The sequence below is a fragment of the Heptranchias perlo genome, chromosome 30, assembly GCF_035084215.1.
Source record: "Heptranchias perlo isolate sHepPer1 chromosome 30, sHepPer1.hap1, whole genome shotgun sequence".
In the NCBI taxonomy this organism is placed as follows: domain Eukaryota; kingdom Metazoa; phylum Chordata; class Chondrichthyes; order Hexanchiformes; family Hexanchidae; genus Heptranchias; species Heptranchias perlo.
This window is the reverse complement of record NC_090354.1, coordinates 5737825-5751231: the sequence shown is the minus strand read 5'-3', so window position 1 is coordinate 5751231 and position 13407 is coordinate 5737825. Positions and strand designations below refer to the sequence as shown.

General features: G+C 41.9%; 1 protein-coding gene across 1 annotated transcript in view; it reads right to left on the bottom strand.

Annotated features, from left to right (window-relative positions):
- Positions 1 to 429: 429 nt before the first annotated feature.
- LOC137299847 (CDGSH iron-sulfur domain-containing protein 3, mitochondrial-like) overlaps positions 430 to 13407 on the bottom strand; it is a 41289-nt gene continuing 28311 nt past the window's right edge. Inside the window, exon 3 of the mRNA XM_067968779.1 lies at positions 430 to 5570. Within this exon, the coding sequence (XP_067824880.1) occupies positions 5382 to 5570 (189 nt within the window). The 3' untranslated portion in view covers positions 430 to 5381. The remainder of the gene's footprint in view (positions 5571 to 13407) is intronic.

Below are 13407 nucleotides of genomic sequence, written 5' to 3'. Positions count from 1 at the left end.
GACCCCCATGGGACTCCACTGGTAACTTTCTCCCAGACTGATGACAATCCCTGTACCACCACCCCCTGGGTTCTATTAGTAAACTAATTATGTATCCATTGTAAAATATTTCCACTGATTCCTGCTTTCTTTATTTTCAGAGGAACTGTATCAAAGGTCTTAATGAAATCCAAGTACAGCACATCCACTGCCTTACCCCTATCAAGCTCCTATGTCATGCCATCAAAGAAAACCAGTAAATTAGATTGACAAGACCGTCCCTTCATGAACCCAAACTGGCTATCTTTTATGATTTTATTTCTATCCAGATGCTCCATGACCTTATCTTTAATAAGGGTTTCCCTATCTTGACCCACAATGGACGCCTAGAGAAGCATATAAACCAGTAAAACCATCAAATATCAAAAAAACTTTCCATCAACCAGCGTGTTGTATTGTACTTTATCTTTAATTATTGACAAGTAAACATTCATTACATCAACAAAACTATCGTGGGATTTATAGATCTTGGCCCAGGTTTTTTATGTTATCTTATTCCATTCCGGAGTCTCCCAGGGCTACACCTTATTCCTCAGCCAAGAGAGCAGACAGCTGACCTACTCCCCAGCTTATTCCTGTGATTTTTTCCTTCCCTCACCTCCTTCTGATAGTACGGCTGAGAACAAGTGTTTAATGAGTGTAGAATCACAAGTGAACCTACATCTTAAACCGTTCCATTTACTTGGAAGTCCTAATAAACATTTTGCCCACGAGATTTTTTGTTAATAAAGACAATTGAATAGGGCAAATTTTTTACCTTCATCACAAGGGCAGTAATCTGGCGGAGCTGATCGCCTGCCAGTTACCGAACCCATCTGATTTTCATTCCACTGATCCACTAACCCAGATCCCTGTCCCTGCGATGATGACAAAAATTTACCCCAGTATATTTGGTTGCAAAAAGCACTGGTGTCTCTGACCTGATGCTCGTAACTATTTCTGGGTTTGCACAAATTAACTTTTGTTTTTGTAAATGTCATGCTGAAGATATTGATGCTGGGAAATAGAGTTCTTAACCGTTCCAGTGTCAAAATCAAGAAACTCCTAGGTCAAGCAATGGGCCACATGCAGAGTAAAGCTCCCTCTACTCTGTCCCAACAATGTACCTCAGTACCTCAATACGTTAAAAAAATAGTATTTAACAAAAATAAAATACTCTGTACAATCAGTTGTGACGGTTTCAAGAGTTTCAAGGATACATATTGTAGCAGTGAAAGCCATTATCATACTCCAGTGACTCAACAAGTTTATCCATTGAGAAACACATACAGGAAAAAGGTCCCAGGTTTCACCTCCAGTCTGTGGTGAGTTGGCTGATCTCAGCCTTGGTTATGGGGTTGTTACATCAGGCCTCAGAGCCATGTACGGAGAGGAAAATCATCTACAGTTCTTGCTCCTGACCTCCATCGAATGACTCCCCGGCTGTACATTCAGTGATCCCATGGCTAAATATCCTGCAGACACTCGCTGACAAGGGCCTCATACAAATAAAAAGGAAAAAAATGCAAAACTTGCATTTATATAGCACCTTTCACAACCTCAGCATGTCCCTATGCACTTTACAACCAAGTATTTTTGAAGTGCAGTCACTTGTAATTTAAGAAGCGCGGTAGCCAATTTGCACACAGCAAGGTCCCAAAAAACAGCAATGAAATAAATGACCAGATCATCTGTTTTAGTGATGTTGGTTGAGGGATAAATGTTGACCAGGACACTGGGGAGAACTCCCCTGTTCTTCTTTGAATAGTACCGTGGGATCTTTAACATCCAGCTGAGAGGGCAGACTGGGCCTCAAATAAAGTCTACTTGCGCGACGTACCACAGGCAATCTTGTGCCCATTGAATTGTACCTTGGCATGGAGTCAATGCCAATGGGATAGGAGGAACAAACTTGGCAAGAAAAAAAATTAAACTAGGAACAACACAGATCCTACATCACATGGCATCATGAAATGGCAACATAAAGAAAAATGATTATAACAAAATTCACAGCCTTATAAAGATCTGGAATAGTATCTGATATATTGCAGTGAACTAAAGACAGTAATAGAATCGCAGTTCAGATAACATACACAATACTGCTTGAGAATTGCAGCGTTATTGGAACTCAGCTGAATTATTACTTTGAATGATACCCGTTATCCTGTATATTTGGCCTACATGGAGATTGTTTTATTTTTGCGAATTTTAGTGTGTAAATTCGGTTATACTGCAGCTTCTGTGTTAATCTGACATCGTTTTCCTGTTACATGGATGCACAAAGCACAACATAACTGTGGTTTGAAGTTGTTGATCTGAGGGGATTGTCTCACATTAGTTGTAGCATATGTGCAACTAAGAAAAAAAAACTTGCATTTATATAGCGCCTTTTATGACCTCAGCATGTCCCAAAGTGCTTTACAACCTATGAAGTACTTTTGAAATGTAGTTACTGTTGTAATGTAGGAAATGCGGCAGCCAATTTGCACACAGCAAGCTCCCACAATCAGCAATGCGACAATGACCAGAGAATCTGTTTCAGAGATGTTGATTGAGGATAAATATTGGCCAGGACACCGGAGAGAACTCCTCTGCTTTTCTTCGAAATAGTGTCGAGATCGTTTACATCCATCTGAGGGGGCAGACGGGGCATCGGTTTAATGTCTCATGTGAAAGGCGGCACCTCCGACAGCGCAGCACTCCCTTGGTACTGCACTAGGAGCATCAGCCTAGATTTTCTGCTCAGGTCTCTGGAGTGGAACTTGAACCTTCCGACTCAGAGGTAAGTGCTGCCCATTGAGCCATGGCTGACACACAAGAACATAACTGTTGCAAAGGCATTTTTAAAAGAAATCTTAATTTAAAAGTCAGCATGTTACAAGAAAGACTGGGTTGAGGAAGACCATACAACCCATCTTAAGTCACTGAGCCCAGAAGGACCTACAGTCCTCCCCTTCATAGCATCCAGCCAAACCATTCCATGGGTTTTGGTTCCACCGGCCAAGGCTGATGTCCATTACCCTGATGAGCTGAACTTCGTACAAGCATTTAAGAACGCGCACAGAAAGCTGCACTTTGCCAGAGAATACAGTACCGTGGAACTGGCACTCACTGCAAAGCAGGTTCCTGCAGCACGAAGGTGACATAAATCACAATGCTTGACAATCTCGGTTTTAAAACTCCAATTTTGCCATTTATCACAATGCACCAAAAAGGCATCGTTGCATTTCAAAACCATTTTGTAGCATTTTACAGTGCAGTGAATCATCTTATATTAAAAACAACAGAATAGCTAATTGAACGAGCAAATATTTGTGTTATTTGGTACTACACTTGAAAAGTACTTCATCGGCTATAAAGCAAAGCGCTTTACTATCAGTGAAGTACTTTTGAAGTGTAGTCACTGTGATAATGTTTCCCTACGTTACAACAGTGACTACACTTCAAAAGTACTTAATTGGCTGTAAAGTGCTTTGGGATGTCCTGAGGTTGTGAAAGGCGCTATATAAATGCAAGTTCTGTCTTTCTACTATCAATTATTTAGGGGAGGATGACGAGAAAATCAGTGTTTTAGGGGTTTCCTTAAATTCCTGTCTGTACGAATTTAACACAGTTATTAATTTGAAGTAAGGTTAATGAATGCTTTGAATCTCGTAGACAGGAACTTGATGTGAACACCTTAACCACTGCACTGACAATAATGTGAAGAGTTAATTAAAGCCCTGACTGCACTTTATGATACACTAGCAACCTAGTAAACATTTTTTTTGTTTAAAAAAAAAATCAGTGTTTTAGGTTGGATTTAAAAATGGGTTGGGTCCAGACAGAGATTGCTCAAATATTAAAGCTGTTTCTTTCGCGGATTAAGTTCTCAACAATGGTGGTTGTGGCCACCCACCTTCTGTATAGGTTACTGAATAGCTGGCACAGAGCTCCCTCCTGCCTAGGTAAATCTCTTGCAAAAATACATAGTGATTTATTAGGTCACTTACATTTTTTGAATAATTGTCTTAAAAAGGCACTGTTTCATCTTGCAGGGAGATAATCCTGGCAGGTGGGAGCTACACTATGCCAGTTTAAGGGTATCCAGTGTGGTGATGGCCATGGGGGTCTGTGCATCGCCCCATGGATGGTAAAATTGGGGGGGGGGGGGTTGCACAATGCACACGCGACCCGAACCCGCCGGGCAGGTCAGGTTAAAATTGTGGCCTTAGACTCCGGGTAATTTTCCCAATACACGGGTCTGGCAGTGAACCTTGACCGCCACCTGTGTGCATCGGTAAATCACAGGCAGGCTTTTTCTACCTACTCTTCTACACGTAGCAAGTACTCGGAGATGGGGGTCAAGCGGACTAGAGGCGGGAGGGGGCAAAAAGTGACACCAGACCTCGAAAAAGTGAATCATTTGGACATTCTCCCGCATTCGGCCCTGAAATTCCAGAGGGTCGGAGGGGTTTCACAGTCTCCCGCTGTAAAGTCAGGGGGAGGCCAGCGGACTCACCTGGAGAAAATGGCATAAATGGTCATGGAAAAATGGGGCAAACCGTTGAAAGCGGACGTTTGTCTGAGGGGGGGGTGGGGTTCCACCAAAGTCATAGCAGGATGTCGGGAGAACTCCCTGTAAAATTTCATAACTCCCTTGGGGTTTGGGATTATTTTTTGCCAGGAAACCTCGACTCAGTAACCTTATATTTCACTCAAGGTTCAAAAAAAAAATCCCACATAAGCTGTAACTTCCTGAAAGAATCTAAACTGCTTTCAATCGATTCGGCTACGCATTTGTGTGACTCATTACTACTGGACTGAATTCCGGTACAATCAAAACCCAACACAGAGCTAGAACATATGGGAAGCAGAGCTCCATATACATGCTTACAATTTTGGAACTAAACTATAAACAAGCATTACACAGAATTTTACAGCACGGAAACAGGCCATTCGGCCCAACTGGTCTATGCCAGTGTTTATGCTCCTCATGAGCTTCTTCCCACTCTACTTCATCTCACCGTATCACCATATCCTTCTATTCCTTTCTCCCTCATGTATTTATGTAGCTTCCCCTTAAATTAATCTCATTCAAACATAGCAGTGAAAATCTTTTGTAGTGATTGCCTTCATGTTAATTTTTACTGAGGACCATTTCAATCCTTTGGGTCTGGATTATTCCCCTGACCCCTCCCCTAGGGAGCCCCCTAACTAATACTGCAGTTAAATTTAACTCAAATCTTAAAAATCTCACATAAGCCAGAAATTCCTGAAAGACCCTAAACTGCTTTCAAAAAAAAAGTGACATAAGGTGAACAAAGATTTTTTTTTTTTAGTAGTGTGTGTAAGTAGCTTTCACGGCAGCTTGTGATGGGGCACTAGTCCAAAGAAGGGCTTGTATGGAGAGCAGCCTGTTGGATCCAGTCCTCTTTGTGGGTGCCATCGCAGTAAGGAGGGTTCTTGGTCTGTTTGCAGCCGCACAGCCAGACTGTCTTCGCCTCCTCCAGTTTGAACCTTAATGGGGTTGGAGCTGAAGGAAAAGACTTGTGGGTCCCGTCACAGAATGGCTGAAAAGAAGCAAAAAGAAAGCCACACAGTTTAAAAATTGGACAAAGGACCACATACAATATACACTGGCCTGCAGTTTGCTCCGAATTTGCGCCCGGAATTCGCCCGTACATGGGCAAAAAGATCATGGAATTTTGGGCGTAGATGAGTTACCCACATGACTACAAGCCCCCGCGATCTTTTACATCCGCCTATCAAACCCTCCCTCCGAACAAAACTCCGCCCACCAAACTGGCCACGCCCCCCACCCCCCAACTCTCAAACGCGAGTATCCTCCAATTTTGCGTGCTCGGGGGTCTCTCAATGTTGTGATCAGATTTTCAGGCACAGCAGGAAAGAGAGTCATTTTTCTGGTCTTTTGATTTAATTTTTTGAGCGTTTAAAATGTTTTTCCATCCTCACTGATACCTGCTCTGTGTTTTCTGTTTCTTTGAATGGATTTAAGTGGCACAAGTGTATAAATCACATGAAAAATTGAAAAGCTTCCCCGATCGCAGGTCCTTAAACACGCTGTGACTGATGTACATGAATGATGGTCAAATGAGTTGACACTTAAATTTTAAGACTCAAAGAAACATGCTGGTGTGGGGTTGGCGTTTCCTCGGGCCCCAATTATTTACACTGATTTACGCCCATTTTAAGTTTGGGCATATTCTAATGAGATAAGGAGGATACTTGGGCGTAATTCAACATTGGCAAAATGAGCGAACGTTGGGCACTTTTTCGGGTCTAACTTCTGGGTTGTGCCCGAGGAAGAAACTCCTGTCCACAATTCATACTACTGGGAATAATTTTTTTTTGTGGTTATCTCAAGGTGCAATTGAAGAAAATTGCATCCAATCCAAACTCAACTCAAAGATCAGATGATCCACACCATCTTGGTAGGCAGCTTTCCAAGTTTATTTTTTGACGTCAATTTTCATTTCAACACTCCTTAAATTGTCTTCCTTTTATTTGCAAGTTTACTGGTTTGCGGTTTTCATGGAAAAATGGATAGAATTGCAGAATGTGATCCTTAAAATCCTGGATTCACGTGTAATAGTAAAAAGGGAATTTGACTTAATCACAAACCTTAATTTTAAACGGAAAGAAATTGTGGAAAACGCAATCCCCAAAACACCTGTAAAAATTCAAGAACCCCACATATTAGAAATGGAATTTGATTTATTCAGTCACTGTAAACCAGTGGCTCAGTAAATCTTTTTATTTGTCCTTAATAGCCTGTGCCACTTAGTTCATTACTTAAAACAACAACAACTTACATTTACATAGCGCCTTTAACATAGTAAAATGTCCCAAGGCGCTTCACAGGTGCGTTATCACACAAAATTTGACACCGAGCCACATAAAGAGATATTAGGGCAGGTAGCTTGGTCAAAGTGGTAGGTTTTAAGGAGCGACTTAAAAGGAGGAGAGATTGGTGGAGAGGTTTAGGGAGCTGAAGGCACGGCTGCCGATGGTGGAGCGATGAAAATCAGAGATGTGCAAGAGGCCAGAATTGGAGGAACGCAGAAATCGCGGAGGATCGTAGGGCTGGAGGAGGTTACAGTGATATGGAGGAGCGAGGCCATGGAGGGATTTGATCACAAGGATGAGAATTTTAAAATTGAGGCTTTGCTGGACCGGGAACCAATGTAGGTCAGCGAGCACAGGGGTGATGGCTGAACGGGACTTAGAGTGCGAGTTTGGATACAGGCGGCAGAGTTTTGGAAGGCCAGTTACACTACACTGCGTGTTGATGCAATGTGGTTTTGACTTTGACCAGATGCAGAACTGCGTATGATCACTTGCCTGTACCTTATGTACACAAGGAGGTAGTCTCACACCACCAGCCTGTTGGCGGCTGCATTTTAAAAATCTTTTCAATGTTAGCAGAGAGCCGACTTCCCCCCATTGAGTCTTTCTTGATGTTTAAATCTAGCCATTTTCCCTGATCAGAGAGTGAGGCGGAGCAGCAGGATATGCGGGGGCAGCCGTTCAACATGCCACCTGGGTGTAAAACTGGCATTGTAGATCGGCTACCCGTAACATAAACCGCCCGATTATCATTCCCGTCGATTTCACTGGAAAGGAAAATTGGGCGGTATATAAAATGATTTGCACGTCCAGGTGGCAAGTTGAAAATCTGCCAGCCTGATATCACTCTAAACCGATGTGGTTCTTAGGGCAGTATTTGAACTAGAAAAAGTGAATTGGTGCAATTAGTGACACATCATCACTTGTACAAATTCAAGAACTGCCTCCAGGAATCTTTACACAAAATTGCTCTACATGTCGAAATTTGCTGGATTTGTCATGGGATGTTGTGTGAGACAAATCACTTGCTCTACCCATTGTATAATCATCGCTTAAGGGACCACCTTGAAGTGTTTCACAGGAATATCTAAATGTAGATTTGTTTTTTCTATATATTTGGATTAAAAATATAACAGTATTTTCTACGTGAAACTCACCCACTTTCACTGTTAAGTTTTTTGGTTATTATTAATATTTGAACTACAATTTACATTTTTTAGCAATCATATTCATCACTGATTATTCCAATTCACATTTTTTAGCAATCAAAATATGAGCTGAATGGCCTCCTTCTGCGCTGTATGATTCTATGTTCATCAATAATTACACTAATTGTACCAATTCACATTTTTGAATCATGCTGATCGGATTAAATCTTGCTATTTTTTGGCCATGTTTCTGAACAAAATCATATTGCACTCTCTCAAAGACAAATGTTTCGTTCACTGCAACAATACATGTGAAAGCTCCCTCAATGGTTCAGCTGGTGAAATGTAGCAGAGGCATAAAGACCAGGAAGGTACCTGTTCAATTCCCATTCTTTGCTGAATTTGGCCGGGGTGGCACTGGGAATGCTTTCAACTGGTCTCGCCCTCCGTTAGGGATGGGAAAACAAAACAGTTCCTTGCTCCTGGCTGCCATCCAGCAATCCTTGCTGAGAAAGAGAGAGAGAGAGAGAGAGAGAGCGAGCGAGGAAGAGAGAGAGAGAGTCAGAGAGCGAGAAAAAGCATACACGTGTGGATGGATCTGGGCTCAGAACAGAAACAGGCTGAGCCCACAGTCAAACAGCCTGCTGAAACTAACATAAAGAATGATCACTTGAGTGCACTGTAGGGCACCCAGCACACCTGTAGAACTATAGGCTCCAGGAGGGGGGAGAAAACAGGTGAAAAAAAGAAAATAAAAAAAACAAGTGTGCAACTTTGCACAGTCTCTGATTATCTGACACTTGCTGTAGATTAAAGGCAATACTTGTCTGAACTTGGTTACTATTTTACTTTGAGATACGAGTTTGAGGACATCAATCAAGTTGCCACTGATAGTTTCAGTATTCATCACAAATTGATAGATCCACTGCAGCAGATAAGGGCGAGGGAAGATAGCTCATTTCCAAATCAGAAATATTTCTTAACTTTGCTGCCAATATCTGTTTGGCTACAGGATACTCACTTGTTTAAAAATCATAAAGGAAGCTGAATTTTTTGGCTGTCCTTCGCTACATATTTCAATCATTCTTATGCAGGGTTGTGTTGATGCTTGAACAGATAATGGAAAAGATATAGTCGGGCCCTTAAGGCTACTACAATTTTTTTTTCTCCAAATAAATCCCCCACTTGTCCATGTCAGGTGACGTCAATGTTACCAATTCAAAGTTCATCTGATCTGCTTCTCAGTCCTACTCCGAAGCAGAACTGTCAAAAAAAATAGATTAAAATGTTAAAAGAAAAATGATCTTGATCCTATCTGGATGCTCAAGTGCTTCTGCACATGACTCTCAGCTGCAAGGTGATAAGTTTCGAAATTGATAATGAAGTCACATTTGCCTCAAGTTTTGGTTGAGTTTTGCCAGATTTTGATTGGGATGGTGATGGCTCATTTTTCTGGTGGAAAAATGGACTTTGTCTGATTTGCTCATTCCAAAAATCATTTGTCCAAATTGCTCAAGCAAGACCTTCATTTATATACCGCCTCATCAGATCTCTGAAATGTCTCAAAAGTGCTTCATGTACGATGAACTACTTTTGCATTGCAGTGACTATTGCTATGCAGGGAAATGTGGCAGCTATTTTCTGTGCAGCAAGAGAAATAAAGGTTGTATCTTATGGCCAAGGCCTTCATTCATCCCATTAGTTTATTTGTGATAGATTATTTCTGAAATTCAGCATCCCTGACAGTGCAGCACTCCCTTAACACTGCACTGGAGTGTCAGCCTAGATTTTGTCTCTGGAGTGGGACTTGAACCCACAACCTTCTGATTCAGAGGCGAGAGTGCTACCAACTGAGCCACAGCTGACGCTGTGCATAGACAATTAGACAGGACAAGACACCAGAGATCTGCCATTGCCCGCAGAATGAAAACAGAGCACAAGTCGCTGCCTTTAGGAGAGGAGAGGATGTCAAATGTCGATGCTAAAGAAGGAGCATGAGAAAGGGCATGAGAAACTGTGATGAAGAGCATGGGAGACTACAGCTCGACATTGGGAAGTTAGAGCAGAAGGAAAAAGAACAGTGAATGGAAATATACCCTAAAATGAGAAATTATTAATGGAGTGGAAAAACCAATTTAGGAGATCAGATATACAGATCCTTAAAAGCAGGATTGCGAATGGAAAAATCTACAAAAGGGGCAAATGAGAATCTGGACTTTATACATATAGAAGCATTGAGTACAAAAGCAAGGAGGTGATAATGAATCTTTACAAGACATTGGTTAGTTTTGGGAATCTCATTATAGGAAGGATATTGGAGTCATGGAAAAAGTACAATTTAGATTTACTAGGATGATACCAGGGAGTGGAGAATATAGTTCTGGAAAGAAAATTGAAAAGTAGAGCTATAATCACTACAGCAGTGATAGTTAAGGGGGGAGGGTGTCGGGGGGTCTAAGGGAAGTATTTAAAAATTTGAAAGTCTTTAAAAGGATAAATGGTGAAAGATTACTTCCGTTAGTCATTAAATCAGGAACACGGAGGCATACATTTGGGATTAGTACCAGAAGGACATAAAGGGGGAGGTTAGAGAATTTTATTTTCCAAATAAAGAATATGGAATGAATCAGCACAAGTGCATATTGAAGCCAAGTCAATCACAGCATGCAAGAGAGAATTAGATAAATACTTGAAGAAAAATATGGAGAAAGAGAAGGGAAATGGATTAGAATAGATAGCTCCGATGAACAGACAACAGGCAAAACTAAATGACCTCCACAAGTTTGTAAGATTCCATGAAAGCAGTTCTTTTTTAAATCTGCACATTATTGACGATGCAGATTAATGTTCCCTTGATGCTTTGCCTTTCCTTCCTGGAGCTAATATTGAGAACAGGCCAATAAATGACCACCAAAGGCTCAAGCTTAACAGGACATTCACTTTTTAAAATTCTCCAAGTTACTGGCTGGTGTTGTTCATCAGACACTGGTCTTTCGTCTCTGGAACCAAGGCTCAAATCCAGCCCACATTGTTGGGATGAGGTCTCCTCTGTCTGTAAGGGCCCCATGCGAAATGAGTTTGGGCAGTCTCAACTGACTTCCTCATGGGCCCACATCACAAAATCCATAATTCAGCACCAAACGGGAAATCTAATGCTGAAGCCAGAGGATGGCTGTTGTAGCAAGTGGGAAAACATCACAATGGCACAGTAGGTGAGTAGAGTAATGTTTTTTCTGAAGATGAGAGGCTAAGTCACAGTGCTAGGAAGCTTTACTCTACTTCTTCACCCAGAGAGTCGTGAGGATGTGAAACTCATAAGAACATGAGAACATAAGAAATAGGAGCGGGAGTAGGCCATACGGCCCCTCGGGCCTGCTCCACCTTTCAATAAGACCATGACTGATCTTCGTCCTCAACACCACTTTCCCACCCGTTACCACATGGAGTAGCTGAGGCGAATAACATAGATGCATTTAAGGGGAAGCTAGATAAACACATGAAGGAGAAAGGAATAGAAAGATATGTTGATAGGGTGAGATGAAGTAAGGTGGGAGGAGGCTCATGTGGAGCATAAACACTGGCATAGACCTGTTGGGCCGAATGGCCTATTTCTGTGCTGTATATTCTATGTTCTGTGTAAAGTGCCTGAAATGGAAAGTGTCCTGTTCCCTATCACTAACATTCCTTGTATTGATGAGCACAAAATTCACAACGAAAGTGCTTCAAAGCACTGTTAATAATTCTAATTAAGTGCATATTTTTTCCGCCATTTTGTATTTTTCCAATTGGTTCTTTAGAAGTATTCCTCCCCCCACCGACTAGTGTGATGTAATCCTGGTCAGGCGAACGGCCCAGCCACATAAAAAGAGTGTCTTCGCTATGGAAACAACCCAGAGCACAATCTGCAGTGGGAGAAACGGGTTGCCTCATGTGTCTCTAGGCACGGACGAGCAGAAGAATGACGCAATAGCATTGAAAAGTGTGCACGGAATGGGACTACGTGGCTGTCCATGTGCACAGTGGCATGTCAGTCCAAACTGTCAAGCTGCACTTTTAAAGAGTGTGGTTAATGAGTCATTACACTAAAATACTAAAATGAGTCAAAGGCTTTAAAACAGCGTTTCCAGTGGTAATCCCCTTAATTTATTAATAGTTTAGGATTTTAAAAGACGTGTTTTACATGATTTATACACTGTGTTAAGTGACATTTAACACAGTCATGCTTCCGTGAAAAGAAATAAAGTCTAGGAAGTGTTCTTGTTCTGTAACGGATAATGAATATTGAATATAATATTGTGTTGCATTGTACTGAACATATATAGGTCAACAGAACCACGAGAATAGCAGAGACGTCTTTCCAGGCATTTCATAATTATCTGGCGTATGATACTTCCGAGGAGCAGATACAAGTATATTGTGTGGTACAAAAATGTTTTCTTTCCATCACCCCTCCATGGTGATTTGTTCTGGAGTGATCCACAGGTGTCTGCAGCCCTCTGCTACCTTGGCCAAGTGACCCATCTATCATGTATGACTGTAGCCAGAGGGAATGACCAGGTTATTTGACTTTGGAGGGCCGCTATAGCCAAACCCAATTCTGATCTCACCCGACATCCACATATATGCAATTTCCAGTACTGGTCATTGGCTAGCAATCAGGAATAGGGGCCTTGGATGATTGTTTTTTTTTAATCACCTCTCTGGCCCAGAGACACCAAGACCAATTGTAGTGCTCCTGTTCCCTTCCCCCATTCTAGTTGAGGTTGGCCAACTCAGTATAGACAAGGAAACAAAAACAGGAACCTTCTGGTCTACATGAGTCAGTGCTACACCACATGTTGGATCTATCCCTTAAGCCATTATGGGAACTTCAAAAGAAATACTTCATAGTTCCAAAAATACAATATCTTGGAGTCTAAAATAACTGGAATCCGATGCATGTGATTTCATGAGCCTGATGGCACTCTCATACCAACCAGAAAAGGTCCAGGTTGCATTCCTGATCTATGCTCAGCGAACTGACCTCTCAACTGGTCTCAGTGCCCTTGGCCGTGGGGGGAGTGGGGTGGGCGGAAGAGAATTATTCAGCACCTTGGCTCTCTCTCCAGTGACCCCTGCTAGAGGTGTGTACATGTAAAACCAGTATGATTCAGTAACTTCAAGGGGTGATTTCCCCTGATTGCTAAGTGTAGTGTGATTGTGTATATATAGCTGGAAGATTTCCACTGTTTGCTATTTCTAGCAAAACCATTAACAACTCACATTTCTTTAGTGCCTTTCGTGAAATGACACAGGGTGCTTTGCAGGTGGTTGCTGAATGCTTTACATAGAATGTACAGCACAGAAACAGGCCATTCGGCCCAACTGGTCCATGCCAGTGTTTATGCTCCAC